Source organism: Sus scrofa, chromosome 5, assembly GCF_000003025.6.
Source record: "Sus scrofa isolate TJ Tabasco breed Duroc chromosome 5, Sscrofa11.1, whole genome shotgun sequence".
Lineage (NCBI taxonomy): Eukaryota > Metazoa > Chordata > Mammalia > Artiodactyla > Suidae > Sus > Sus scrofa.
Window position 1 is genome coordinate 104,124,799 of NC_010447.5, and position 27,206 is coordinate 104,152,004.

The window sequence follows — 27,206 nt, forward strand, 5'->3', positions numbered from 1 at the left end:
ACCATTTGGAATGTTGATCCAGAAGGCAGAAGGGGGGTCCCCCAAAAAGGCATACCCAGGTCCTAATCCCTGGAAACAGTAAACGTCACCTAATCTGGAAAAGGGTCTTTGCAGATGTAATTAAGGCTCTTAAGATGAGTCATCCTAGATTATACACATGGGACCTAAATCCAATGACAAGTATCCTTATAAGAGGCGGGCGCGGGAGGGCAGAAGAGGAGAAGGCCACGTAACTGCCCAGGCAGAGATCCGAGTGAGACAGCCATGCAGACATCAAGGATTGCTTACGGCCGAGGCCAGCAACAGGTTCTTCTCCACAGCACCAGAGGAGGGTAGCCTTGCCAACATCTTGATTTCGGACTTCTGGCCTCCAGAGCCACGAGAGAATAAATCCCTGGCTTACCAACCCATTTGGGGTAATTAGTTATGATAGCCACAGGAAGTCGGCACAGATGGAACTAAAACCCCACACATTTCTTCATCTAATTTTCTGCTTCCACATAAGTGCAAACTAATAAATTGCAATTTTATTCTTTAAATATGTCTCCTTATACTTCTACCTACAAGACAGATTTCAGTTCTAAATATCATTTTATTACAAAAGTGTCAAATTTTTATTACTATTCTTATTTATCTTTATGGTTAATGTTTCCAACGTTTTTTAAAAAATCTTCTTAATGTATGACCTAGCGGTGATTTTTAGGCTGTATTTATGAGCAATCTAAATAGAGTAGAGACTGAAGCACTCGATTAAGTATTCCGAATTCTTTAGTATGTTTATGCACACACATATGTACAGACGTGTGTATATATTCATACTTATATCTACATACATACATTTGGAAGGTGAGGGGTGGAAAATAAAGCACTTGGTTCAGAAAGAATAATAAGAATGACATCCTTGCTCGAAAGCATACTGCTTGTAGGAAGATGTCTGCAGACATCGAGGAAGACTGGCACGTTCCGACAGCGGAAAATCCTGCAAAGCGACTCACCAGCGCTCCTCGCCACGGTCGGGGTCATCAAAGACGGGGAAGGCGTGGGGAACTGTCACAGCCAAGAGAAGCCTACGAAAATATGGAGACTAAATATTACGCTGTATCTTGAAGAAGGGAAAAGGACCCTGAGTAAAGAGTCCGGAGAGTTGAATAAGATGATGACTTCAGTCAAGAATAATATGGCGCTATTGGTTCACTCACTTTAACAAATGTGCCACACAGATGCAGAGACCTTAACAGGTGGCACCGGGTCCGGATACATGGGAACTCTGTACTATCCTCTCCGTTTTTCTGTTCTTGGTATGTCTATTAAAACACACACACCCAGAGGGCTGCCTCTATCAACATTCACGTTTAAAGTGAATAAGGTTGAGGGAAGTGAAACACTTAATACAAATCAGCAACGTTGAGGAAATTTTCTCGACTGTTTCCCAGAATGCTAGTCCATTGCAGAAAGTTACTTAAGAAGGCTAGTTACTGGAGATGTTCTGAAAAGGGACCACCACCAAGCAGCATTTCTGGGTTTGCAAAGAAAAAACCCAGCTGGTTCTGCTGGCAGCCGAACTTCCAGGACTAACTGGCGAGCCATCTGCTCGCCGCAGAGAGTGGTAACCATGGTTCACGTGTCGCATCGGCTTTCGCGTTAGGAAGTTTGCCCCAACAAGCCTGGACAATTTCGCTTCCGCGCGCAGGTTGCGGGGGGAGGAAGGGGTGGCGGCGGCAGCATCCAGAGGGTGTATATCGTTTTCCAAACCCCATCTGCTCTCCCCTCCCCGGGCTGTGCCCGCGGTCTCCCCGCGCGGCAAGCCGAGGGCACGAGAGCGGGTCTTTTGCGCGTAACAAAAGAGCCCTCCTTCCCGGCACCTCCTCCCGCCGCCCCCACCTTGGCTTCCCGCGGCCGCGGGGCCCGCGTCCCCGGCAGGAATTGGCTCCCGGGCGCGAGGTTTCCAGGTACCCGGAAGGGGGAGGGGGCCGAGGCGGCAACAATTGGGCGGGTGAAGGCGAAACGCGCGCCCAGGAGCGCCAAGATTCCGAGGGGCGGAGAGCCCGGGCCGTGCAGCCGCGCGATTGGCCGGGGCCGCTCCGCCGGCCGCCGCTGATTGGTGGGTTCTCAAATTCGGTCTCAAGGCGCCAGAGGAGGTGTTTTAGCGGGGACCGCGGTCCGAGGCCGGAGTCGCGCTCGGCGGGTCGGAGCGCTGGCGCGGCCGAGACGCCGCGGGGTCCCCGCCTGCGCGAGGCACTCGGAGCGGGGAGCTGCGCGCCTCGCTTTCCCCGCCCGATGCCGCCGATCGGCTGCTGATCTCCTCGCGCAGCTGACCCCGCGCCGCCGCGGGGTGGTGGAGGTCTCGGGAGACGCAGGAAGCCAACCTCGCCGAGGGGGAGTGAGTAGCGTGCGGCCCTGGCGCTGGCGGGGAGGCGGGAATCGGGGAGGGGGGGGGAAGGGACCCTCCCGCCCCGTCCGCCAGCCTGCCACCTCTCCCCTCCGGGGCTGGCGGGGAATCGAGGCGTTCCTGCCGCCGGGCCGGGCACGCGTGCGGTGTCTTGGCTCCAGCCTTCCTTACGGCCGGCCTTTTAAGGTACTTGCCCTTCCTCCCGATCTGGGGGTTCATTGGAAGAGTTCATCCTTGGGGTCTGTGCAGAGGCCTGCGACGGGGCCGCGCTCAGCGCTGAGTGGGTTTGGTCGAGCGATCAGGTTTCCTTCCCTCTGATTCAAAAGCCCCTCAAAGCCGAATTCCTCCCAGTTCTTTGCGCCAAAATTAACTGACCTAGGAGACCCTGTACTTTGTGACAGATTTGCCCTACACCGTCTTGAATTGCAACTTGATTTTGTCCTGCTGCTTTTTACAAAAATGACTCTTTTCGTCGGGGTTTTTTCCTTCCCAAGTTTTCGGAAATTACTAAGCACTCTTTAAAGTGCTTGTGTTCCTACATGTGCTTTTGAGAGAGGTGGGGTGTCTATGACCCTGGAAATTCCCAGGATGGGTTTAGGGAGGGGACGTTCCTGTTCATGAGCAAGTAATAGATATTTCTGTTGAAAGAGAAAATATCCCGTTGTAAAGCCATTTTTCTAATGTAATCGTGCGTTACAGATGGAGGTAAATTGCTTAACACTAAAAGACCTGATCAGCCCCAGGCAGCCCAGACGAGATTTTGCGATTGAAGACGGGGAAAATGCGCAAAAGGTAAGTGAACGGGAGTCCTTTAAACTCGGTCTTGCTTATGATGGCGATGTCTAATTCAGCTGAGGATTCCAGCATGCCGCTTGTATTTGTCTTAGAAGCATACTAGCTGATTTGGGTGACCCTTACAGAACTGTGCTTTTTCTTTTAAAAGGACGAGGCCTCCAACGGTCAGTGTTGAATGTCAGGCGTTGTGCGGTAGAAAGAGACTAGGTTAGATGCAATGTTGAAATCAATTCATATGAATCAAAGATATGAGGTACTAAGGTCTGTCGTACTTGCAGTTGCGAAGGAAGAGTTAGCTGTTCCTGGGCAGGAATGCTAAGCCTCAGTTTACAGGCAAATCGACTTTTGTACCATAGATGCTAGATTACTAAGTGCCCTGAAATGTTCTTCACGTGGCTGAACCAGCTCCTAGAGGCTTTTCCTTTCTCCCAGCATCGTAACCTGTGCCTCCCATAGAGGGAGAAAAAGTGACTGGCGCTCCCCAGCATACTCGGAGTATTTTACAGAGCCCGGCTGGTTTTGCACAGAGCCCTCCGTGTGGTTTTACTTGCGATTTCTAAGAAGGTGGTGGTGTCCACCAGAAGCATTAGGACGTAAACTTGCCGTAGCAATATCTACACTGGACCCACGTCAGCACAATGTGCTCACCGACCAGTGCCCTCCTAAAAAGGTGTAATAATTTATTAGCAGCGAACATTTAAGCATCTCTCAGCAAAGGCAGATAGATATAATGAAACTGGATTTGGAATCTTTGACGACCAATCTGAGCTTAGCAGCTTCCTTGGGCACTGAACTTCTGGAGGTTCCTGGACTTGACTTAACATCCTCAGTGAAACTGCCTGGTTACAGAGCACCTGTTACAGGGGCCTTTGAAGAATACTTGACAGCCATTAATTCTGGGTAGGTGTGAAATTGTATGCTTTTTCACGTAGGTTTTTTTTTCCCCTCGCATTCAATTTATTTTTCTTAGGAAAAGTAGTATACCAAAACATTATTGTTTTAAAGACGACTTTTTAAAAAATTCCCTCTGCTACAGGAGGGTGGCAGTGCTCAGACTTTAATGTTTATATCCAAAGTCTTCATTTGGGGTGTTTCAGAGTGAAACTTTTTGTTTGCCTTTATAATCTGGATGGAACAGCCTTGAAAGAATGTGGATACTCTTATGAAAAGCCAGAGTCAGCGTCCCCCTCTCTCCCTCTGTGTCAGAGTTTTTGCCTAGTACCTTCCAGAAGGGGACTCTTCCTACTCTAGTGTGCTCAGTGCCTCTGTGCCCAGGTGAGCGTTTGTGTTTTAGTGGGTGTGGAGAACCTCAAAGGACGTCATAGAGATCTGGGAAGGTGGCTTACATGTGTGAAGTAAGTGTGCCTGAGCAGGGGTTATTTCACCTGTCAAAGAGGAGGCCCTTGAAGAGAACGGCGTGTTCCTTGAGATACCAGGTCGGGCTTCTGTCGGTCTTTTTCCGCTGCTGTGGCGTAAAGGCAGGAAAGACTTCTGGGGATAGGGTGTAGTGGGATTTGGAGCCAGAGATCTGGGTTTGATTCCTGCACTACCATTTATTAGCTCTGTAACCGGAGATAAATGTATTCATTCAGTCTTTCAACACCATATGTATGTTCCTGGTGCTGGGCATACAGTGGTTTAATAAGTCTCCTATCCTCTCTAAGCCTATTTTTTCTTTCATAAGTTGGAATTAATAAACAGCCCCTATCTTTGGGTGTCTGTACAGCACCCAGAACACATGCCATTCACACCTTACTCAGCTGAATGGACAGACCAAAGATGAATAGAATGCAGGCCCAGGCTGGCAGCTGGTTACCCAAGAGACTTTCAGAGCCTTAGATGAGCTGCTGTTCATACCATCACATTGAAGAAGAAGAAGAAAGAAGTAGGGAGAGAACCAAGAGAAAGGGCGCTAGTGCAGAAGAACTGAGAGTTTTAAAGAACACAGAATGATCAGGAGTCTTGGCCGCCCGGATGAGGTCAGGTGGGATATTTTGCCGTTGACGGGTCCAGCAAGAGGTGATCTAAGTGAGAGCGGGGATCAGAGCCGACGGTGGTTTGAGGAACCCCTGGGAGTTAAGAGGGCCGAGCGCTCAGTGTGGCAAGTGTGTCCCTAAGGGAAGGCGCTAGAAGCTTCCAGTACCTTGAAGAAGATGCTTCTGAAATGTCTTTGCAATAAGCCTTAAACAGTAGGTCGGGTTTCAGCGGGCAAGGCGGAGCCCATGGCTTTAGAGACGATGCGATGGTAAGAACGGCAGGTCAGATGTGATAAAATGCAGGGCGGGTTTAAAGAAAAACGAGCAGGCAATTTGGACACAACTGGGGGTGTGCATGAGATGGACTGGAGAAGAGGGTGGCCACGTGTCACCAGGGCCCTTGCACAGGCTGATGATGTTAGATGACAAAGCTGAGACAGAAGCAAGACTGGAACCTTTGCATGAGCAGGCCCTTCCCGTGCCAGCCCCCAGTGTAGCCATACTGCTGGCATAATGAGTCATGATCAACAACGGACATGTGCACAGCACCTCACAGATCATAAGCCGCTTTCGTTATCTCATCTGATGCTCACAGCAACTCCATGGGCAGGGGAGCCAGGGTGCATCGCCTCAGTCTGCATACGGGAACCGGAGAACCTGCTTCCTGGGTATTTATTCCCCTGCCCTCTCTGGTTGAAGAGGTAGACAGATCTGCCCTGGAGTTTAGCATGCAAGGGGCTGATTGGGGCACGGCCCTGGCATTGGTGCCCTTTAAGGGAAGGAGAGGCAGCAGAATTCGAGGGAGAAGCATAGCTGCAGAATAGTCTCAGTGGAAGTCTCGTGTTTACCCTGCAGGGGCTTCTGGGATGGCCCCTCCGAGTCGTCCTGAGACAGGGCAAGGGGACCAGGCTTTCAAACGTCAGTGCTCCTCTCCCTGCACTGAGGACAGAGCCAGCCTCTTGGGAAGGGGCGTGATCCTGGCTGAGTCAGCCCCCTTCACCACCCAGCTGGGAAGCCTTGCTGGAAAGCTTTGGAGAAAGGTCCTTCAGTCTGAACGCCTAATTTTATAGATCTGGAAATGTGGGCCCAGACACAGTGAACCGTTTGTCCTGAGACAAAAACCAGGTTTCTGATTTCTCATTACAATCCCCTCTCCTCTGCCTTCTACAGCGATAGGCTGGCAGGACAGACGGACAGAGGGAATGGGGTGTGGGTGGACTGCACCTGCCTTCCCACCCACCTGAGACCTCGGAAACGATTTGCTGGGCAGTTTTTTCTGTTGGTGCAGACGTGCGATGGAATCAAAACTACCATGTGACCTAACGCCCCTCCTGCTTAATTACTTAAGTGGCAGTGAAAACAAATCAAAGCGCTGAAGGAAGTAACCCATCTGAATTGCCCTGAATTGCTCCTCACTGCGGAAAGAGTAAGAGCTCACTGTTCTGGGAGGGCAGGTCCTACGGAGGCAGGGGTGGAGAAGGCGAACCTCCGTCCAGCTCCAAAAGCCTGGGCCACACCCTCCAGTGCGGGGACAGCTTTTGGAATAACTAGATAATCAAGGCACCGTGTTCCCCATGTTCTCCGAGCACCTGCATGGGGCAAGGCATTGCATCAAAAATTGCAGGGAATGAGACATGTGGCACGAGCTCCCAGGCCTCCAGAAGCACATAGTCCTGTTAACGAGACAAGACACACATCCAGGAAGGTCAACAGCTTTCCAAAGTGCTGTCTTATATTAGCCTTCGGTGCCAGGATGGACGGTAACAGAGAGCAAGACTGGGCAGGGCGGGGGGCTTAGAGAAGAGCTAAGTTTTATGGAAAATTCACTATGTGCCAGGAACTGTCCCCACAGCGCTGGTGGTTGCTATTTGCATGAACTTCATTTTCAGTTGAGAGACTTAAAGTACAGTGAGAAGGAGGAGCAGAGCCAGGCGAGCTGGCCCCACCCACCTGCCGGGAGAGCTACTTCCCCAGTCGTCCCTTCATAGGTGCCAGTGGGCATCACTGGCCAGTTGGTACCTTTTGTTGGCGCCTCCAAAAGATACCTTCTTCCCAGTTCACACCCAGGACAAGCTTTTGCAGAATTTTAGAAACTTCTGCTGTCAGCTCTTCCTTGCATGACCGATGAATTTTACACTGTATGTGACTTCAGCCAAGGTACCCTGTGGTGCCTCCATTCCTTCGTCTGTGCACTAGAAAAATAACAGTACCTAGGGCACAGGATGGGATGAGGAGTAAACAGGGGTAAAGTACACGAAACAGGTGTTGTGTGCAGCACCTTGTAAACACTCAAGGCTTTCCCACGAGAGGTCCTGTGCAGATGATGTCCTCGGAATAGTATACAGATAGGACGGGTTACGAGAGGTGAGTTAGATGCAGTGCCCCAGGTTGGATGCTTCCCCCTGCGGTGGCATGAGAAATCGTCACCCCTTTCCACCCGCCTCCTGCTACCCCAAGGTGGAACTGCACCATGGCTAGCAAGCAGCTTCTGCTGATCCTGCAAATTCCAACTCCAATTTCTGCCAAGCAATTCTTTCTCTCTCTTCACATGTTGCTCAGTTATAGGAAAGCCCTTTTTTTTAAACCATGGCTCAGCCCAAATCCAGCCCAAATCCGAGCGTGCATAAGCTCTAGAGTGATACTCTGAACAGGAAAGGGAGTGGCAAGTATTTAACCCTCTGCCTTCCTAGTTACACACGGCCCTGTTGCCTGGAAGTGAATTCAACCACGAGGACAGCAGAGTCTTTCTGGTTTTGAATGACGAAATCTTATTCTGGGGGAAAGAGCTTTGTTGGAGTAACCTAGTGGTTCCAAATGTGACTTCTCCATTCTCAGTCCTTTTCCTTAATGGATTCATCCGTGGACCCGTTATTAACTAACCTTTTCTGAAAATTTTCGAAGACGCCCTGCTCAGAGTGTGATCTGGAGGCAAGTGCTAGTCCACAGACTGTGACCCAACTGCAGAAAACCGAGACCAGTGCTTGAGAGTTGAACACTCAGGAACCTCTGAGTGTCATTGGATCTTGCCCCTGGGACCTCGAAGCCTGTGATCAGTGGTCTCTCCTTGTCAGGCAGGCTCGAGGTCAGACTGAGTGGCACACGCCAGGGGCCTGCCACCTGAGATGGGAGTTCCAGATGAGTCCCATGAGGTGAGGCCACATATTGGCCTGTGGGAGTTAGGACAGAGGAGCCCGGTCCTTGACCACAGGCAGTTTGAGAAGCACTGCTCTGGACGGGTGACGTTAGATGGCTGGCTGGGTTCACACGTGGCATTCTCTTAAAAATGCCCTCCATCAGTTGGTCCTGCTAACTGCTCTGTGAGCACCAGTGAACACTGAGCGAGAGCATAATTGCTCTTCACTAGTTGGGGCAACCTTGTAAGTCGTGCTTCAAAAATGTGTCACTTACAAGCCAGATGGACTCCACCCACCTTTGTCCTGATGGCCTCCTGGTGCTGCCAGAGGCGTCCGCCAGTGACAGATACGCTCGCAACCTCGTTCACAGCAATGCCGGGGAAAACATGTTTAAAAGGAGTGGCGGATGACAGTGGGTTTCTCTTTGGAGCGACCCCTTGGTTCCCGTGGATCCTTTTGCTTATTGTCCTTCGTCCTGCCCTGGTAGCTTTCAGCCCTGAACGTATGGCCTGTTTGCATTTTCAGTTCTCAGTGAGTGATGGGAACAGAGTGTACTCTTAGCTGGTACCTGCCCTTTCTCATATTTGCTGCAAGGTTTTTGTTTTCTTTTCTTTAATAGGAAAATATATTTGTTGATCGCTCAAGGATGGCTCCAAAGACGCCAATAAAAAATGAACCCATTGACCTATCGAAGCAAAAACTCTTCACTCCAGAAAGAAATCCCATGACTCCAGTTAAGCTTGTCGACAGGCAGCAGGCAGAGCCGTGGACGCCCACAGCCAATCTGAAGGTGCTCATTAGTGCTGCCAGCCCGGACATAAGGGACCGAGAGAAGAAAAAAGGACTGTTCAGGCCCATTGAGAACAAGGACGATGCGTTCACAGACTCCCTGCAGGTAAACAGGCCTGCTCCTCCTAAGGGCTCTCTTAGAATTTAAAAATTTTTACTTGACTGTTAAAAAGTCTCAGAATTCTCCACTTTTTGCTTACTATTGACTCAAAAGGAATCCTCAATATTTTTATTTATTTACAGCTAAAATGGAACTCTCCTTTGGTATCTCATTCCTCATACATGAATGCTTTCTTCTGTAAAATACACTCTTGACCAGTACATTTTAAATGATAAATTTTTAAGCAATGATACTTACTAATCTTGATTTAACGAAGAAATTTGCATTACTTTTAATGCTGCCATAAATTATAATTTTCGCTCCAATTTTAAGGGTAATATTAATCTGGATATTTTTGACTTGGGAAATTTCATCATTCTCATGTATGTTTAGTTCATTGGTTGGGACTTTAGAGTCATCTTTAAATTGCCTGTACTCTGGGGAATCAGAGCTACTGAACAAGCAGCATAGCCATGCTTTTTTAAAAAAAATCAGTGGTCAATCATTGTCACTCTCCGTCAAACTTTTTCCCAGACTTGCTAAGAAAAGTCACTCACAGATGTGTTATTTGTCTTCCATTTTTTTCTCCTTTTGGTGGATTTTTTTAAGCCATAAAAATAACCACAATGAAGAAAATGGGAAGGGAGAGTAGAAAAATCCCAAATTACAACATGAAATCAATAGAACAAAATGAATAGAATACTCGGTATACTGTATTGTAACAGAACCACAATGTAACAAATACCAATCACACAGGTGTTTGTTTGTTTGTTTGTTTGTTTATGGCAGTTCTCCTGGCACATGGAAATTCCCCGCCAGGGGTTGAATCTAAGCTGCAGTTGTAACCTACGCTGCAACTGTGGTAATAGCAGATCCTTTAACCCCCTGCCCTGGGCCAGGGATTGAGCCCACACCTCGGCAGCAACCCAAACTGCTGCAGTCAGATTCTTAACCCACTGCGCCACAGCAGGAACTCCCAAATTACATGGGGTGGGGGGGGTTGTTTCTTGTTTTAAGGCCACACTTGCAGCATATGGAAGTTCTCCGGCTAGAGGTCGAATCAGAGCCGCAGCTGCCAGCCTGTGCCACAGCCACAGCAACTCAGGATCCAAGCTGCATCTGTGACCTATGCTGTAGCCTGCGGCAATGCCAGATCCTTAACCCACTGAGCCAGGCCAGGGATTGAACCCACATCCTCAGGGATACTAGTTGGGTTCGTAACCCACTGAGCCACAACGGCAACTCCTTTTTAATATCTTTTTAAAACTGATTCTCTGATATCTTTTGATAGACTATTTGGTCACATAAAATGTACTTATCATGTGTAATATCGTTAATGCTCATGAATCTGCCTACCAACCCAGAACCCGGACAACACTCTTAATTTATATCTGCCCTTTCCGCAGAGTAAGCTCTCTCCAGAATGTGTATTCATCATTCCCTTGCCTTCTGTGCCGTTCATATAAGGGACTTAAGCACCCACAGATTTTTTATCTCCATGGCCGGTGGGGGGCAGGGGGGAGGAGGCGGTCCTGGAACCAGTTTCTTATGGATACCAAGGGATGACCATAGTATATAGTCTTCTGGGACTTCTTTTTCAATCAGCATGCATCATTAAGATTCATCTGTGTTCTGCTTACAGCTATGGTTTTCCCATTTTCATGGCTGTATGATATTCCATTGCATGAGTATACCATGACTTAGGTATCCATTTCCTGGTTTGTGGCCATTTGAGTTGTCTCCCGTTTGGGCTAATAGGAACTGGTTCTTATTGAAGCTGCTGAAATAATCATGTCACTTTTCTTCTTGAATACGTTCGTCAAAAAGCCTTTTCCTTCCTTGGAGCTTGAATTGAGCCTTTTTCAAATGTGGGTTGATGAGATAAGGACACTAGTTTAAGGTACTTACAATAAGGAAGAAGAATATTTAGCTGCCCTTGTTCAGTTCCACCAACCCTTGGTAAATTGTAAAAAAAAATAAGCATTTGATGACACAACGCAGGCCAGTATATCTCAAATTTTCATATTGATAGAATTACACAGGATCTTAGCAGAAGACAGATTCTGACACATGGAGTCTGAGATAAGGCCTGAGGTTTACATCTCTTAACAGGCTCCCAGCGATGCTGATCTGCACGGTCTGTTCAGACCCCACCAGTGGCAAGCGTGTAGCAACCTTTGCGTGACTGCTTTATCTGCATTTCATTGAACCAGCAGACTCAGTCTCAGAGCACAAAGGACGAACAGTTGGGCTTAGAGACAGCAATAGGTAAAAGAAAGGTTAAGAAAATCAGATGAGGAAGTCTCTTAACCAGCATCCAGGGTGGGATGGGTTACGCTCCCCCCGACTCACCAGTCGACCCGCTGCAATGGCAGTTTCTCCTACAGGATGTTAACGGTGACGTCTCCCTGCTCCCTGTCTGCCCTTTGTAGCTTGATGTTGTTGGGGACAGTGCTGTGGACGAATTTGAAAAGCAGAGGCCAAGCAGAAAGCAGAAAAGTTTAGGACTCCTGTGCCAGAAGTTTTTAGCTCGCTACCCAAGTTATCCACTGTCCACTGAGAAAACCACCATCTCCTTAGATGAAGTTGCTGTCAGCCTTGGTATGTATCATCCACTCAGCTGGAGGCCTGTCTCCAGGTACAGTGGGAAATTGATTCCTCAAGCAGGTCAGAGGTTTCGGGTCACCTCCTTTACAAAGTGAAGAGCGGGCTCTTGAAAAGAGCGAGGACACAGGGGCAGGCAGAGCTTGCTTCTGTCCTTAAGTGTCTCATCATCTGCGCGGAATTCCTGGGCTCGGGCTCAAGCCAAAATCTGGTTTTCTTAACCTTAAAAAATGTCTTTACTGGGAGTTCCTGTCGCAGCTCAGCAGAAACGCTGAGGATGCGGGTTTGCTCCCTGGCCTCACTCAGTGGGGTCAGGATCCAGCATTGCCATGCACTGTGGTGTAGGTCACAGACACGGCTCGGATCTCACACTGCTGTGCCTGTGGTGTAGGCCAGCAGCTACAGCTCTGATGCTACCCCTGTCCTGGGAACTTCCATATGCCGTGGGTACGGCCCGAAAAAGACCAAAAAAATTTTTTACCAAAGACTGACATGACAAATTAATATCTAATATCTTACTTCCACCTTATCTCAGACAGACTCAAAAGATATTTAAAAACATCCTGCTATTTATTTTTAAAAATGCTTCTAAGAATTCAGAACTGGTGTTACTTCTGTCACAAAGAGCGATGTGAAAGCAAGGCCATTACGCTTGAAGCCATGTCCTGTGACAGTCGCAGCATGTCTGCCCAACTGGAAAAAGCACGTCTGGATGTAACTCAGCTCAGCCTTGCAGCAAAGAATGCCTGCCTTCACATGGCTGGGCCTGTGTCCTGAGCAGCCGCGTCTGGGCTCTAGATGGGCAGTGGGCTCCCTCAGAAGAGCGACCCCTGGTGGATCCGGATTGCACTTGGTTTCAGGATGAACACACTGTTGACAAACCATAAACAAGGAGAAGTCACGGTGATTTAAGATGTCAGGGTGCTCCCTTAAGAGATGACAAAGGTTAACATCCATGGGAAATAAAAAAGCCTCAAAGAAATCAGCCCAAGAGTCTTCACAATAGATGCTGTGTTTAGGTTGTTCCTTTGATCTGTATCTTCCTAGAGCCCAAGAATGTAACCCAGCAGATGACTGCCGATCTGAATTATTCAAACGAGTGGCTAAAAAGGTATTACTTGCTGGAAGTTGAGACAGTGAGCCAATGTGTTGTGATGGGAAGAGCGTGGGCAGGACTTTGGGTCGGATAGAGCTGCATTTGAAGCCCAGCTCTCCACTTAGTAGACTGGGAGAGCTTTTGAAAGTTAACTCATCTTTTCTCATCTATAGCATAGGACCCATCACATCCTTTGCAGAACCTTAGGAAAAATAGGCATCATGTCAGGAACGTGCCCAGTTCAGAGCCTGGCTGGGATGACTCTTCTCCCTGCGTGGAACAGTTTCTCCTCAGCTCTGATGAGAGGTACCCCTCTCTCCACCACCCCCAGGCTGTCTTGGCAGCCTCTACAGCTGGGAGGTCAAGCAGGGCGCTTTGACGGGGGAGCCGTTTTGGAGGGAAATGGAAAACAGTATTCTGGCACCGTAGCAACGAAACAAGCAGGGAAGGTGGGCCCGCTGGACACAGGCTTGATGTAGATGCGGCTGAGAGACAGGGTCCTGGAAACCAGTCTTCGGAGGGTGGGGGGGGACCCACCGAACAGACGACGCCTTTCTCACTGGGCTCCACGAAGCAAGCTTCGTCCATGTGCGCAGCCATCATCAAGAGGGCTTGCACTCATGTCAGTGCAGGAGACAAAAGATGTTGGAAGGCTGAGTGACAGGTCCCAGGGAGGACAGAACGACGGACTCCCGGTCTCATATGGGCCGTTGATCCCCAGGTTATAACTGCCTGGAGCAGAACTCCAGATATTTTTGCAGCAGCTTCCTACTGCCTCATGGTTACCCAGCCCTCCCAAATGAACCTTCCGTCTCGCTTCATGTGAAATCGAAAACTAAGGTCCCTTCCTAGACGCTGTGACCGTCTCTTAGGGTCGAGTCTGAACTCCCTGCCATATCCCAGGTCTCAAGCTTTGAGACCATATTTCAACCAAGGATGTGGAGAGCATTCATGTTGCACTGCTTCCCAGTTTCCGGTCTTAGGTAGATCGGATACTGATACTCTAGGTAAGAAGTTCAAGAACTGGGAGTGGCGTTAGGAAATGGAAAATTACACAGCCTGGAAAACTAGCTCAGTGGGCTGAGATGCTCCCAATAGGCTCTTTCAGGGACTAAGGGCAGTTTGGTAGCGATTGCTCAGTCCTTGAGGGCGTAGCTCCTGCCCTGGCTAGGATGAATAGGATTGCTTTGAGTGCAAGACAAAAAGGGCTGAGTGTGAGGGAGAACCTTCCTGGCAGAGTGAGCCCCAAAGTAACCTGCAGGTCTTGAGATCTGTGAAAGAAAACATTTTGGTCCGCCCAGCCAGGGACTCAGTCCAGATGCAAAGGCGAGTGGTGATTCGGGCAACTGGCTGCACATGGGCTTCTGCCAGCCCCACCTACTAACACGTATGGTGTACGTCAAGCATCGTCTTACTCCCCAGGGGTCCAAATGGTCTTTTCTTTATTTCTTGGGAAGCCTGGCCACCAGGTGGAGGCTGAACAGCTTGTATCTAACACAGAATAACACAAGAGCCGGGCACATGGCTGGCCCTGGGGTGTCTCAGCTGCATTCACATGACGTTTCGGATGGGAAGGTTTATAGGATGTTACACTCTAAACAAGATGTGTTAATAAATGAAAACAGACTGGAGTAAGGAGACAGGCAGATCTGGACCAGGGGCTGCTGCTTGCTCCCGCCAGCCCCTTGCAGCAGGCATCTGGCGCCAAAGCCGGAGCTTTTGAGGGTGAAGAGCCTTTCAGGGTCATGAGCCAGGGTGTCGGATTGACTGCAAAATGCCTCTTCATCCATGTGATGGAGCTTTCTCCCGGCGCCACAGTTTGCACTGGAATTTGATCTATTTCTTGTGCTAAATCTTCAAAGGGCCACAAGCTACCTGCACCAAATTTGTCCTCGTTATGGAACAGCTCCTGGTGTGAAGAGAAAGGAGGCATTTTGGTAGCTGGGCTGGTGTTCTGGGAGATGCCTGGAGGCTTTTGTTACCTAGATGGGTTCAAATGGGGCCAGTGGGTTCCAAAGGGACTGTTGCATAACAGGGTGAGACACAGATGGGAGATTTTAAAAATCTGTTTCTACTGTCACCTCTTAAGCTAGCGGGGATTTTAGCTCTCTTCCAGGCCACGCAGAAGTATTGACAAAATAGTATGCAAACAGTTGGTAAATTAACACCTCTCGGAAGCCCTTTGAGTTTATGGTTGCGTTTAAGACTGATGATTTTATGAGATAAATGCTACGGCACAGAAAGATTAAGTAACTTCTCAGGCTCACCCAACTAGTAAGGGGTAACGCAGGGACTCAAATCCAGGCAGTCTGACCCTGAAGCCCCCCACACTTAATCAGTGTAAGTGTTTTTAGGAGATTGAATAGACTGCTCAGGATCCTAGCTGTTTGTGGAGTGCTCGGAAAGTGGCTAGGGAACTCAGGAACTGGATGGCCAGCCTGTGCCAGAGTCCCCGTGCCCTACTGATGGGCTCTTTGGCGGGATGTGGTGAGGGGGGCAGCAGGGAGAATTGGACAGTTGCTGTCACCGGACTGACATTAGCTGTGATGAGCAGAGGGAGACTTATGTGTTACTCCAGCCAGGGCACCAGCTTCTTCCAGCAGCGTGAGAAAGGTGCCCCAGCTCTCAAGCCCTGCGCTTCCAGGGCAAAATCGGAAACAAAATATTTACCATCTGATTTCCTGACTGGCCATTAAGAAAATTAACAAGGTAATTTTTTCACATCCTTCAAACTCCAGGAAAGGACAGTACTGTCCAATAACAAGGTAGCAGTTACTGGGCACAGTTTTATACTCTAATTAGGAATATAAGTCAAAAGCAAGCACCCAGCATTCATCCAGCGTTTATTACTCTGATATTGCTCAATCCCACCAGTGTTAACCCACTGAAATGTTTGTATGGTTTGCCTAACAGTTTCTCCCCTTTTTTTTTTGTTTGGTCTTTTTCGGGGCCACACCCGTGGCATATGGAGGTTCTCAGACTAGGGGTCTAATCAGAGCTACAGCTGCTGGCCTACACCACAGCCACAGCAATGCCAGATCCGCACCGATTCTGTGACCTACACCACAGTTCCCAGCAATGCCGGATTCTTAACCCACTGAGCAAGGCCAGGGATCGAACCTGCAACCTCATGGGTCCTAGTCGTGTTCATTAACCAGTAAGGCACGATGGGAACTCCTTTTCTTTAATGCTTTTTTTTTTTTTTTTTGAAGTTTCTCAACGGTTGGTATAATACAGATGGATCTGTCGTCCATCTCAAGGTGGATGTTTATACTGGATCTTAGCGAGGGTTGGATCCCAGGAAGAAAAAAGAGAGAATTTCTGTTGCTTGCATTCTTCTAGGGTGAATTTGTTGAGCAATTATATTTGCTGGGTAGAGGATGACACAAAAAAATTCACAGACGAGGCCCAAGCCCTCAAGAAATTTACCCTCAAAACTATTCGTCAGCCGACTCGTGGTTGCCAAGGGGAGGTGGGGGAGGGATGGGTTAGAAGCTTGGGATTGGCAGATGCAGACCAGTCTATAGAGCACGGCCAAACAGGTCATGCCGTGCAGTGCTGAGAACTCTGTGCGGTGCCCGTGGGAAACCGTGATGGGAAAGAGGCTGAGAAGGAGTGTCTGCACCTGTGCACCACTGCTGTACATCAGACATCAGCGCGACACTGGGGATCAACCGTGGTTCAGTAAAATACTTTTTTTTTTTTTTTTTTCTCTTTGCCCTTTTTTGAGCTGCTCCCAGGGCACATGGAGGTTCCCAGGCTAGGAGTCGAATCGGAGCTGTAGCTGCCAGCCTACACCACAGCCACAACAACGTGGGATCTGAACCGCGTCTGCGACCCACACCACAGCTCACGGCAACGCCGGATCCTTAACCCACCGAGCAAGGCCAGGGATCGAACCCGCAACCTCATGGTTCTTAGTCGGATTTGTTAACCACTGTGCCACAATGGGAACTCCAGTAAAATACATCTTTTAAAGATGGGTACCAGCCTGCTGACGGTGGGCTCCTGTTTCTCCCGCAGGCGTGGAAAGAAGGCGCATCTACGACATTGTGAACGTGCTGGAGTCGCTGCACCTGGTCAGCCGGGTGGCCAAGAATCAGTATGGCTGGCACGGTCGGCACAGCCTGCCAAAAACCCTGCGGAACCTCCAGAGACTGGGAGAGGAGCAGAGATACGAAGAGCAGATGGCACACCTCCAACAGAAGGAGCTAGACCTGCTGGAGTACAAATGCGGAGAACGCAAAAGAGACGGCTGTGCAGAGTCCCAGGACCCGCACTTGCTGGACTTCTCTGAACCAGACTGTCCCTCTTGTGAGTCCCCAGAAAGCGCACGAGTCGTGACAGAGAGGGTGATGGGTTCTCCTGAGGACAGTCCCGGCTAAGAGGGAGCTGCCAGACTGACAGCCCCACGGGACCTGTCCTCTCGTTCTCCCCCCTGAAGACAGGAGGCCAGATGGCCACTCGCCGGGGCGGCCTGTGCACCCGCGCCGGAAGCCTGTCTAGTGGCAGCTTTGCCCGGTGTTTGGTTGGTTTGGCCCGGCGATCACCAACTGTGCTCCCGTTTCGGATTGACAGCCCCGTGCTGATTGCTTTTCTGAGCCTTTAAGGAAAAAGTCCTTGGGAAAATTTCTCCCTTCAGAGGATTCTATTTTTTTAATTACACATTGGGGTAGATGACTTTGCAAAGAACCCCTTTAGCAGAAAATGCTGATTAGAAAGATAAGACAACCTGCTTCATTGGCTGCATTTTTTTTAACTTACACTGTTATTCCCTTCCCAGCTCATACTCAGCCCGTTCCTTTAAGCCCTCATCTTCATTCTCCCCCTGCTTCCGGCTGCTTAGATGCTAACGTTCAGGTATCCCCCAGGCCCCTTCTCCTGCAAGCATGAGAAACAGGAATGGAAGAGTGGACCTGGCTTTCATTCCACCTGCCACCCCAGGCATTTTAATTCCATCCTGTGCACCGGTTCTTATCCTAAAACCCGAGGCGGCGGCTGTCCGTCGGGGCCGCTTTGCCTGCCATCCGCAGCCGCACATCTCACCAGCGTCTCCTCTTTCCTTCTTTCTCCACGTACTCCCGGAAAGCGGTGGGGGAGCTGGGCGCCTCCAGTGTGGAGGGTGTGTTCTAGCTCGTGGGGCTCAGAGCCATAAAACTGGAGTCCTCGCCTGGAGGGAAGAGTTTCATATTCCGAAAACGGTTCCCGAGTCCCTACCCTGTCCTGTGTCCTACTTAATCTCTCCCCAAAACTGCCTCAAGAGAACGGCTTCGTGGATTCTCGTCCACGAAGTGGGAGGGTACAGCACCTCGGGATTTATCCCTCCTGTGAGTTTCTATGGTTCTTACTTCTTCAGGAACCATCCTTCTAGGACGGCTCATGGGCCTCTGCCACCACCGTCACAGGAGTGGTCTTTCCATCTGCTGATGGACCCTTCCGGCAACCGCAAGCGCAGCCTCTCTTGTGGCAAATCAAATGTGTTGATGCTTTCCTTCCATTCTTGTAGCATCTGCAAGCAGTAGAAAAGACAAGTCTCTGAGAACCATGAGCCAGAAGTTTGTCATGCTGCTCCTGGCCTCCAAACCCAAGATTGTGACCCTCGGCGCGGCTGCCAAAGTACTGACAGAGGGAAGCCAAGACACGGCAGACCACAGCAAACTCAAAAGTGAGTGTCGACCTAAATCCACCCAGCACGGAAAGGGTGGGAGTCCATGTGTCTGAGAGTTAGAAAAAATTGTTTTGAGACGTACACCCCTTCCTGCCTTCATAAAGGTCCTTGGTGCTGTGAGAGGTAAGTCGGCCACATGCTCGGATTCCTGTGAAGGTTCTGTCAGATCCCAGCAGAGTGGACGGTGGAAGCAGAGTGGCGCCCACACGCGCAGGTCAGGGAGGGGCCAGAGGCTTTGCGTTTCTCTTTAGTGTCGCTGCATCCGAGACGGAATGTCTGAGTTTTCTTTCCCTTTTCTCCTCGCCCCCTGCATACTCTTCTGATGGGTGGACATGAGAGTTGTCTACAGGTAAGAACCAGAGGAATGAGCAGGGCAGGGTACGGGTGGTGGGACGCGGCTGCTGGGCAAGGAGAGTGTTTCCCAGTTTCACATCTCTCTTCTTTTGCCGTCAAGCCTGGGCCGAGCTAGAGGCCTCTAGCTGCGGGGAGCTCATCCAAGCCTGGGAGACCATGAGCTCAACATCCTCTAGCTTTTTGTTTGTTTCCAGCAAGAAGTGTAGCCCCCCCCCCCGCCCCCGCCCCCCACCGGGAGAGGCGACTAGGCACCATGCCGCTCCGTCAGGGTTGAGAACAGTGCTGCGTCCAGGATGAACGCAGTGTTTGCAGACGAGGATCAGAGCCCTTGGCGTGATCTTAGGACCCGAGTTGAATATGAAGTGATGTTTGAATAGAAATGACATCGTGAGCACCACCCTGCCCCGTGAATGTGTTAGGCGCCCCCCGCCCCGCTGAATGTCTCCTCCAATACCTATACTTTCAAAGTTGCAAAAAATTGCCCCGCCGTCTTTGGACTCGGGGATGCCTGACCCACCGCGCCCCCGCCCCTCGGGGCCTCGGGGTGGCTGGACTCCGGGCCGGGAGGGAGGCGCTGCTTGTCTGGCGCGCAGTCACCCCGCCTGACCTGGCGCCGCAGACCCGCTGGGGAAGCCCTGTCACGGCCGGCCGCCTGGCAGAGCCGGGGCCGCCGTCTCCCGCCGGGCGAGCTCGGGGCAGGCCTCTGATGGGCCACAGGCCAGAGGGACGTTTCCTAAGCTTTTCGTTATGGCCCGTTTCCCTCCCTCGGTGTTTCGGCCGTCCCCGCCGTCCCGGCCTGTCACCAGGTGCCTCTTGCAAGAGGTGCCGAGCTGCAGAAACGGAAGGACCCGATGCCCTTCCCTGAGCAGAGTCCCTGGGTACCCAACGCCGGGTGCCGCCGGCCCCGCCGTCTCCTCGTCCCGCCCGCTCCCCGCCGGGGGCGGAGGTCGAGGCTGAGAAAAGCCACCCCGCGCGGAAGCGGAGGCCTGACGGTGTCGCGGCCCACCGCGTGGGGTGACCACACCTGTTTTTGTATCTTCAAGCAAAGGTACGACGCCTCTACGACATTGCCAACGTGCTGACCAGCCTGGCGCTGATAAAGAAAGTGCACGTGACCGAAGAGCGAGGCCGCAAACCCGCCTTCAAGTGGATCGGGCCGGTGGATTTCAGTCCCAGCGGTAAGGCGGGCCGTCGGTGGGCACCCTCCTAGGCGGCACCCCCGGCTCCTCTTCCGGACCCGACGGCTCCCTCACAAGGAGACTGGGCTTCCCCCCCGCCCCCGTCTCCCATCACCCACATCGCCTTCCGAATTGGACCAGGGATGGGATGCTTGGGACCGTGAGCCTTGTCTACACATGGTTATGCTGCTCCTCCTGCGAGCTTGGAACCTAGCGGACGCTGGGCCTTAAATGACACCTCTTTCACCTTTTTCATTTTATTCCAAAGTTTCTGGAGGTTTGGGGCTGAGGATTTAAAAAAAAACATGACACTTCTTAGGAACTCTGGTTGTTTCTGCATTAGCAGAAGAAAACGTTGGTTCCCTTTTAAAGGTCCAGATAATGTTAAAGTTATTATCAATGACTAAGTCAGTGACTCTCACAAAAATAATGTGTGGTGAGATGGCTTTTACATACAGTATGCATGTACTGAACCCCCTTTTTGTAATTTACTTAATAGGTTGCAAATGTCATACTTTTATTGAACTAGAGCAAAAGACAGTGTTATCTTCTTCCATGGCTAATCCTTGAGAAACTGGGGGCTGGATCCTTCTGCACTGGCTACTTTACACATAACTGTGCTGCCTGGAAAAAAAGCCTTTACCGTTATTTTTCAATGACCCTTCCAATTGTAATCGTAGTGTATAAATTCCTGCCACTTCACCCAGGCTCACAGAAGACACAGCACTCTGTCTCACTTGTAACGCATTATTCACTTAGGATCTAGATGAAACCCCTTAAAACCAAGTATAAGTACCTCAACCCAGCAAGTACTTACTGCACGTGGACTCTGCGTCATTACTGTACAGGTGTACTTTGTTTTATTGCATTTTGCAGGTCCTGCGTTTTTTACAAATTGAACGTTTGTGGCAACCCTGTGTTGTCACGTGATACTTAGCATTTTTCAGCAATCAAGTATTTTTTAACTAAGCTATGTACATGGTCTAGATACGATGCTATTTCACGCTGCAGTATAGCGTGAGCATAACCTTATGTGCACTGGGAAACCAAAAAATTCATGCGACTCACTTTATTACAGTGTTCTGGAACCAAACCCAGCATCTCTCCGAGACAGGACGGTACTGATGCCACGAGAGTCACAGACGCTCTCGTGCAATGAACGACTTTGCCACCCTCTGCCCCTCTGCCTTTGGCTCCTCCTCGTCTTTTCACCTGTCTGTTCACTTTTCAGCGTAAAAACAGGCCACTCAACCTTCAAGATGCCGCTCAAATGTCTCATGACCCAGCGTAAAGGGTGTCTCGTCTGAACTCCTGCAGTTCAGCTTTGTGCTGTTTCCTTGGTGATGACACTGTGCCACAGTCCCTGCTGCACATGTCTGAGACCAGACGGGGTCTCTGTCTTTGATTATATCCTATCACCAGATCGGCACCTTAGGCGCTTCAGTAATGAGCTTCTCTCAAAGTTGTATAATTAGCACACCTTTGAAAATGAAATAACTCTGAAGCACCACACATGGCAGTATTGGCTATGTAGGAATTCAGACGGGATGTGGGTTCAGTTCTAATGGACTGTCAGGTTTTAGAGGGACAGAGAGCTCTTTTTCAGCTGAAGGAACAGATACCTAAGAAGATACCTGGTTTGTGTTGGAGAGATGAGCCACTCTGACTTAACTGGTGGGCACGGAATAGAAATAATGAGACATGAGATGTGATCTCTTGGCACCACATACTGGAAGGCCTCAAAAGTTGCCTTTTTTTCTTTTTTTTTTTTTTTAAGGACTGCATGCACCTCATGGCGTATGAAATGGGAACTCCTAGAAGATCTCAAAAGTTAAGCCAAGAGGAGTTCCCATCATGGCTCAGTGGTAACGAACCCAACTAGTATCCATGAGGACATGGGTTCAGTCCCTGGCCCTGCTCAGTGGGTTAAGGACCCAGCATTGCCATGAGCTGTGGTCTAGGGTGCAGACACGGCTCAGATCTGGTGTGCGTGTGGCTGTGGTGTAGGCTGGCAGCTGCAGCTCCGATTCGACACCTAGCCCGGGACCCTCCATATGCCACACATGTGGCCCTAAAGGGGGAAAAAAGAAGCCAAGAGATTTATACCTGATGTAGGCAGAGAACAAGGGTTCTTTAGATAAGGAGATGGAAAGAGAGGAGGGATTCAAAAGTGGTGATGTCATCGAGGAAAATAAGATAGCCAAGCATTCAGCTGGTGTTGAGAAGTCAAGTTCACGGGTCTGTATAACCAGTGGGACAGAAGACAGCAACTGGGCAAGTTCTGATCTGACGCGGGAGAGAGGATGTGGCACTGGGTCAGGAGCCTCAGCTCGCACTTCCTTTCTCTGCCCTTCTGAAACCTGGCCCTCTCTCTGTACGTCCTGCTGCCACTGCAGCACCACTGGCATCAAGCCAGCAATCAAATTAGGAATGTCAAACTACCTTTGATTTCCGAGTTCACTTTCCTTTGCTCCTGGATGAGCAGTTCCTCACAGTTCGGCTTCCTCACTGCCGTCTCTTGCCTCGTCTCCCTTCCCACCTCATGGCCTGTCCTTCTTCTAACAGCTTTATGCGTAGGACAGTATATTTGTAAGTTCTGCACAGTATGCACCTGAGAAATAATCTCCACCAGCAAAGGCGGGAGCCCATCACCCCGCAAAGTCTCCCGACGCCTTTTAAAACCTCCCCCTTTCCCCACCCTTAGCCGGGGTGCTGTCCTTCACACTAGATTTGGTTGTATTTTCAAGAAATTTCAATACGCGAATCATAGACCGGCAAGGCTCAGTATTCAGATTCCTTGTTTGCAAATTTACCCACTCACGAAACTTTATCGGTAACTCCAAAAGTAACACTCACAGCCTTTTCTGAGTCATTCAGAGAGCAGCAGATTTGATTAGCCTCACACATCCTCCTGCAGAGGCCCGAACCAGGCAGCCGTCTGCCTTCTTGTTTCTCATGCTGGTTTCTTTTGACTCATACTACACACAAGTGTTCTTCTCATGGTCTTTTTTGTGCCATGTTTTCACGTCTTTGTGGTTTGCTTTGGCGAGTTCGCTGTTTAGAATTGTCCCCAGGTGTCATACTGAAATGCTGTCTAGTGGTTCTAAGTGCAGGAAGGCTGCGATGTGTCTTATGCAGAAAATATGTACGTGCGAGGAGCTTCCTTCGGGCACGAGGCCTAGTGCTGTGGACTGCGTCCAGTTCGACAGACCAAAACTACGTATTAAATAAGGTGTCTTTAAAGGGACCTACATGTGAAACAAGGTGAGGCATCGATGAGTCGATGCAAATGTGACCGGAGGCTTGCAGGAACCTGCAACTATTTCCTCTAGGAGTGGTGGTTCAGCATTGGTTCATTCCACGTTCCTGGTGACTTTACAGAAGTATCACAGTGATGACAGTCAGCAGAGCAGTAGTGTCTACACTGCTTATCAGGCCTCTTCCACTCCACAGAGTGACTCTGGGATTAATCAGAGTCGGCGTCTCCCATTTATTCCGTTTTACTGCTGAGGATTCGTCGTTGGGTGTCTTCTTTGTTCATGCACTTCTTGGGGACCTTCAGCCACTGTGATAGGCATGCGTTGGAGCCCCACTGGGGGGTTAATTTCTGTTTCTCCAGTGATTAGCAGTGTTAAATATCGTTTCGAGTCGTTGCTTGGCCGGCCCCATGTCTTCTCTAAGGAAGTGGCTCTTCTTTGAGTCCGTGGATGTTTGTTTCCTTATTTTTGAGTTGTGGGTGTGCACTGCGTACATTCTTCACACGAGTCTTTTACCGGAGGCGTGATTTTCACGTTTTCTCCCATCCGTAGCTTCTCTTTTCCGTCGCTTAGCAGTGTCTTTTGAAGAGGCAGACAGTCTTCCTTTTGAGGAGGTCCAATGCAATAATTTTTTCTTTTGTGATCACACTTCTGTGTTCTTTCCAAGAAATCTTTGCCTGACACAAGGTCACAAACGAGGTGTGAGCCATGACCGTATTGCTTGTTCGTATTTGGCATGCAAATATCATTGTGCCAGGATCAATTTGCTGAAGACGAGTCTTTCTCCACCAAATTTCTTTCGTACTTTTATTGAAAATAAATTAACTGTATGTGTATGGTACTCTCTGGACTCCCAAAACTGCTGATTTCTCTGCCTATTTGGCTTCATAGTGATGCTGGCCTCCTGGAGTGTGTTGGGAAGAGTCATCTTCAGTGTTTGAGCAGAGTTTGCTTAGAATTGATATTGTTGGAGTTCCCACCGTGGCTCAGTGGAAACAAACCTGACTAGCATCCGTGAGGATGCAGGTTCGATTCCTGGCCTTGCTCAGTGGGTTAAGGATCTGGTGTTGCCATGAGCTGTGGTGTAGGTCACAGACACGGCTTGGATCCTGCCTTGCTGTGGCTGTAGTGTATGCCAGGGGCCACAGCTCCTATTCGACCTCTAGCCTGGGAACCTCCAGGGAACTCCTAGCTGTGGTCGATCTTGATAAATGTTTCTTGTGCACTTAAAGAGAACATACACGTGACCTTTGAACTGTGCAGGTTATTTTTTTTCTTTTTCTTGGCCACACCCGTGGCATGCAGCAGTTCCTGGGCTAGGGATCAAACCCACGCCACAGCAGTAGCCAGAGCCACTGCAGTGACGATGCCAGAACCTCAATCAGCTGAGCCAAAAGGGAGCTCCTGCACAGACCTTTCCTTTCCGTTTTTTGACGGCCATACCTGCAGCACGTCAAAGTTCCCAGGCTAGAGGTCACATCAGAGCTGCGGCTGCCAGCCTACGCCACAACCACAGCAACCCCAGATCGGAGCCACATCGGCGATCTATGCCACTGCTTGTGGCGACACTGGATCCTTAACCGACTGAGCGAGGCCAGGGATTGCGTCCACCACCTCGTGTCGGGTTCTGAACCCGCCAAGCCACGGTGGGAACTTCTGTGCCGTCCTTTTTGAAGCAGACATTTTTCAGTAGTAAATACTTCAGTCCTCCACAGTCTGAAGTTGGCTGAATCTGCAGAGGGTTTGGAGGGCCAACTATAACTTGTGTGCAGGTTAACCTCTTTGTTAAGATTTCACTGTATATCCTGCTTTGCTAGATGCAGTTGTCTCTAAGTGACAGCAATGTCAAGTTGGCTGGTAGTGTTGTCTAATTCTTCTATGTCCTTACTGATTTTTTGTTCTATCAGTTATTGATAGAGGAATATTGAAATGTCTGTTTATAATTGCAGATTTGTCTGTTTTTCCTTGAAGTTCTATCAAGTTCTTGCTTCATGTTTTGGAGCTATCTTTAGGTGCATAAACGTTTAGGGCTGATCGCTCTGCCTTCTGGATGAAATGACCCTCTTCGTACCTGACCTTCTTTGCTCCGAAATCTGCTTTATCTGATAGTGGGCACTTCAGGTGTCTTGCTTAGCTTAGTGTATTACTGTTCATCCTTTAAACTATTAAAAGTATCTATGTTTAAAGTAAGTTTCCAGTAGGCTGGGCTTTTTAAATCGAATCTGACAAACAATGCTTTTTCATTGGGTTGTTTAGACCATGCATACTTGATGGGATTATTGATATAGTTGGGTTTTAGTCTGTTATCTTGCTGTTTGTTTTCTGTTTTTCCTATCTGCTCATTGTTTCTTTTGACTCTTTGTCTCTCTCATTTTGGCCTAATGCTCCCATTGTATCTCCCTTATTGGCTTATTAGCTATAACTCTGTTGTGTCATGTTAAGCAAAACTGAAATTTGCCACACACCAGCAACTATTTCCACAGCGTTTACATTGCATTAGGAATTACAGGCAATCTAGAGATGATGTAATGTATACAGGAGGATGTGCATAGGCTGTATGCAAATACTGTGCCATTTTCTACACGGGTCTTTAGCATCTGCAGATTTGGGTATCCATGGGGGGACCTGAAATCCGTCCCCTGGGGATATCAAGGGCCCACAGGAGGTCCTGTGCAGACCTCCGGCATTCTTTCTGCATGGCTCTACTCTTCAGTACTGTGCCTGCAAACTCCAGCTGCCTTGGCTCTCCTGCACTCCCAGCTCCATCCGCAACTTAGGGAGACGTTCAGAGTCCCCTAACCTGGACGCATTGTCCAGGCAGTAAGCTGCGGCAGTCTCAGAGCTCACCTCCTCCAATTCCTGAATCTAAGGGGTCACTGTCCCTCATGTCCTCATGGCTGGTGTCTTGAGAGCCATTGTTTTATACAGTTTGTCCACTGTTTCATCTGTTTCAGGAAAGAGAAGAAATACACCTGGTACTGACTCAACCCATTTTCTTTTCGATTCTGTAATTTCTGATTTTCTAAAGAGTGTATTTGTTGGGTTTTTAGCATAAGAAAAACAAAATCATACAGGTGATGTTCAATTTTTATGTGTTTTAGAAAATCTAAGTCTAGCTGGGCCTTTCCGTTTTTTAAATTAGTCTTCTAATTAAAACGTGCCTGCTTTGAACTTAGAAAACAATAGCGTAGAAGAGCAGGGTAGCAGTGACTGTCTGAGCAGCGGGGACTGTTCCTTTACAGAGTATAGGCCTGACTCTGTGGAAATTTCTGTCCTGATTCCACGCGGGCTATTTAAGCATAAAATGGGCCTCCGAGGCCCAGCCTTCTCTTGTGCTCGCTGTTCAGCAGCCTTTCAGCCTTGACATTCTGCTGACCTTACTCCTTTGGTCCTTGGTAACTGAGCTCCTACTCCGAGAGAAATAATAAAGCATAACAATAGAAAATAGAGCTTCTTACACTCACTGCCCTAGGGCTCTGGCCTACGAGGCTGATCTCAGTGTTAACGTCTCTGATGCGCCCGTGTTGGGCTGAGTCTGACTGGGTTTCCCTTTGATGCCTCTGCCCAAAGGAAGCATCTGCGGTGTCAGGTCCATTCTAATTTGGGCCGAAGGACATCTTGCTCTACTTTTGTTGCAGTTGAGTTCATTTTAGACTATAGATGGATTCGGTCTTACTTTAAAGTCACCCACTGACTTTTTAAAAAGATTAGTATGCTGAAAGAAATTGGGGTTTGAAAAAAGTTTACAAAGTTCCTTTGATTGCCTTAGTTTTTAATTTACAGGGGAGCTCGATTACAGCTAGAGGTTCTCAAAGCCGTATCTTTAAAAGGCTAAAATTATCCTCAGTTATAGCTGGATAACAAGG

General features: G+C 49.3%; 1 protein-coding gene and 1 non-coding gene across 2 annotated transcripts in view; both read left to right on the forward strand.

Annotated features, from left to right (window-relative positions):
* E2F7 (E2F transcription factor 7) overlaps window positions 2,126–27,206 on the forward strand; it is a 36,659-nt gene continuing 11,578 nt past the window's right edge. Inside the window, exons 1-7 of the mRNA XM_003126756.4 lie at window positions 2,126–2,380; window positions 3,089–3,181; window positions 8,914–9,189; window positions 11,616–11,784; window positions 16,907–17,197; window positions 18,390–18,548; window positions 19,949–20,083. Coding sequence (XP_003126804.1) covers window positions 3,089–3,181; window positions 8,914–9,189; window positions 11,616–11,784; window positions 16,907–17,197; window positions 18,390–18,548; window positions 19,949–20,083 — 1,123 coding nt within the window. The 5' untranslated portion in view covers window positions 2,126–2,380. The remainder of the gene's footprint in view (window positions 2,381–3,088; window positions 3,182–8,913; window positions 9,190–11,615; window positions 11,785–16,906; window positions 17,198–18,389; window positions 18,549–19,948; window positions 20,084–27,206) is intronic.
* Window positions 7,334–7,393, forward strand: MIR7139 (microRNA 7139). The gene has a single exon (NR_128455.1). It is a non-coding gene; the product is annotated as a microRNA 7139 (primary transcript).